Source organism: Perkinsus marinus, assembly GCF_000006405.1.
Source record: "Perkinsus marinus ATCC 50983 genomic scaffold scf_1104296971154, whole genome shotgun sequence".
NCBI lineage: Eukaryota > Perkinsozoa > Perkinsida > Perkinsidae > Perkinsus > Perkinsus marinus.
The window spans coordinates 1-1,613 of record NW_003202190.1 but is presented as its reverse complement, the minus strand read 5'-3'; the positions used below and the strand labels follow the sequence as shown (position 1 = coordinate 1,613).

Genomic DNA, 1,613 nt, shown 5'->3' with positions numbered 1-1,613 from the left:
TCTCCCTGCGACGCATCGCGATCCACTGCCCTCGACTCAGCCCTCCTCTGACTGGGTGTCCCGGCGCCTCCTTTGCGCCTCACCACGGGGAACTGGCCTCCCGTCCCTACCTCCTCGCTGCGGGTTCCCTCTCTGCCGATCCCCCGACGCGGCGCTCGGTGGGTTAGGTCCCATCCCAGCAGTATGCCCTGGTGTTGCCCTCTCCGGCCTATTGCCGGTGCCCCGACGGACAGTGGGTTCCATTCCTTCACTGTTGCTCGTCTGATCGGCATGTCCATGCTCTCCAGCAACACTACCGACCGCGTTCCTCTCTCTCTCCCTCTCCCTCTGCGCTTTGTTCTCCGCAAGCTCTTGCAACAGCTGAATTCTCTGAGCCCGCTCGTTTGCCACCTCCTCGCATTTGAAGGCGTACAGCTGCGCCATGTACAGACCGACGTTCTTAAGGAACGAGGTACTTGTTTTGTAATATCTGCCCTCATACAGCGCGCTTGTGTATATCCCAATTACATTCTTGAAAGCGTCCTCCGCTTCCAGGTCTACAGACCTAAGCTTTTCCTCCAATTCTTCGTGTAGCCCAGAAACCGCATCCTTGCTCTTTTCCTTGCTCTTTTTCTTGTGACGGCCAGCCTCCCTGGAGCCGGAGTCGGGAGGTGCCGCCTCGTCAGGAAGAAGAGTAGGGGACAGCATGGACGACCCAGAGGCAGGAGTGCCCCTGGGGGTGGGGGTTTGATTCCCCCCGGTCATTGTTACAATGGGGAAGCCAACTAACTTGAGTCGACGTAGTAGTCGTGCTAGTCGTAGTCATACTAGTCGTAGACGTAGTCGTTGATGTAGTAGTCGTACTAGTCGTAGTCGTGCTAGTCGTAGTCGTCGATGTAGTAGTCGTACTAGTCGTCGATGTAGTAGTCGTACTAGTCGTAGACGTAGTCGTTGATGTAGTAGTCGTACTAGTCGTAGTCGTCGACGTAGTAGTCGTGCTAGTCGTAGTCGTTGATGTAGTAGTCGTACTAGTCGTAGTCGTGCTAGTCGTAGTCGTCGACGTAGTAGTCGTACTAGTCGTAGTCGTGCTAGTCGTGGTCGTTGACGTAGTAGTCGTACTAGTCGTAGTCGTGCTAGTCGTAGTCGTCGACGTAGTAGTCGTGCTAGTCGTAGTCGTACTAGTCGTAGACGTAGTCGTTGATGTAGTAGTCGTACTAGTCGTAGTCGTCGACGTAGTAGTCGTGCTAGTCGTAGTCGTACTAGTCGTAGACGTAGTCGTTGATGTAGTAGTCGTACTAGTCGTAGTCGTACTAGTCGTAGACGTAGTCGTTGATGTAGTAGTCGTTCTAGTCGTAGTCGTACTAGTCGTAGTCGTGCTAGTCGTAGTCGTCGACGTAGTAGTCGTACTAGTCGTAGTCGTGCTAGTCGTGGTCGTTGACGTAGTAGTCGTACTAGTCGTAGTCGTGCTAGTCGTAGTCGTCGACGTAGTAGTCGTGCTAGTCGTAGTCGTACTAGTCGTAGACGTAGTCGCTGATGTAGTAGTCGTACTAGTCGTAGTCGTCGACGTAGTAGTCGTGCTAGTCGTAGTCGTACTAGTCGTAGACGTAGTCGTTGATGTAGTAGTCGTACTAGTC

General features: G+C 53.4%; 1 protein-coding gene across 1 annotated transcript; it reads right to left on the bottom strand.

Moving 5' to 3' along the window:
• Positions 1-110: 110 nt before the first annotated feature.
• On the bottom strand, positions 111-744 carry Pmar_PMAR012309 (hypothetical protein; the record flags this gene model as incomplete). The annotated part of the gene is made up of 1 exon (XM_002767149.1): positions 111-744. A coding segment is annotated over one exon (634 nt), but the record flags the coding sequence as incomplete, so codon positions are not given.
• Between the last annotated feature and the right edge of the window lie 869 nt (positions 745-1,613).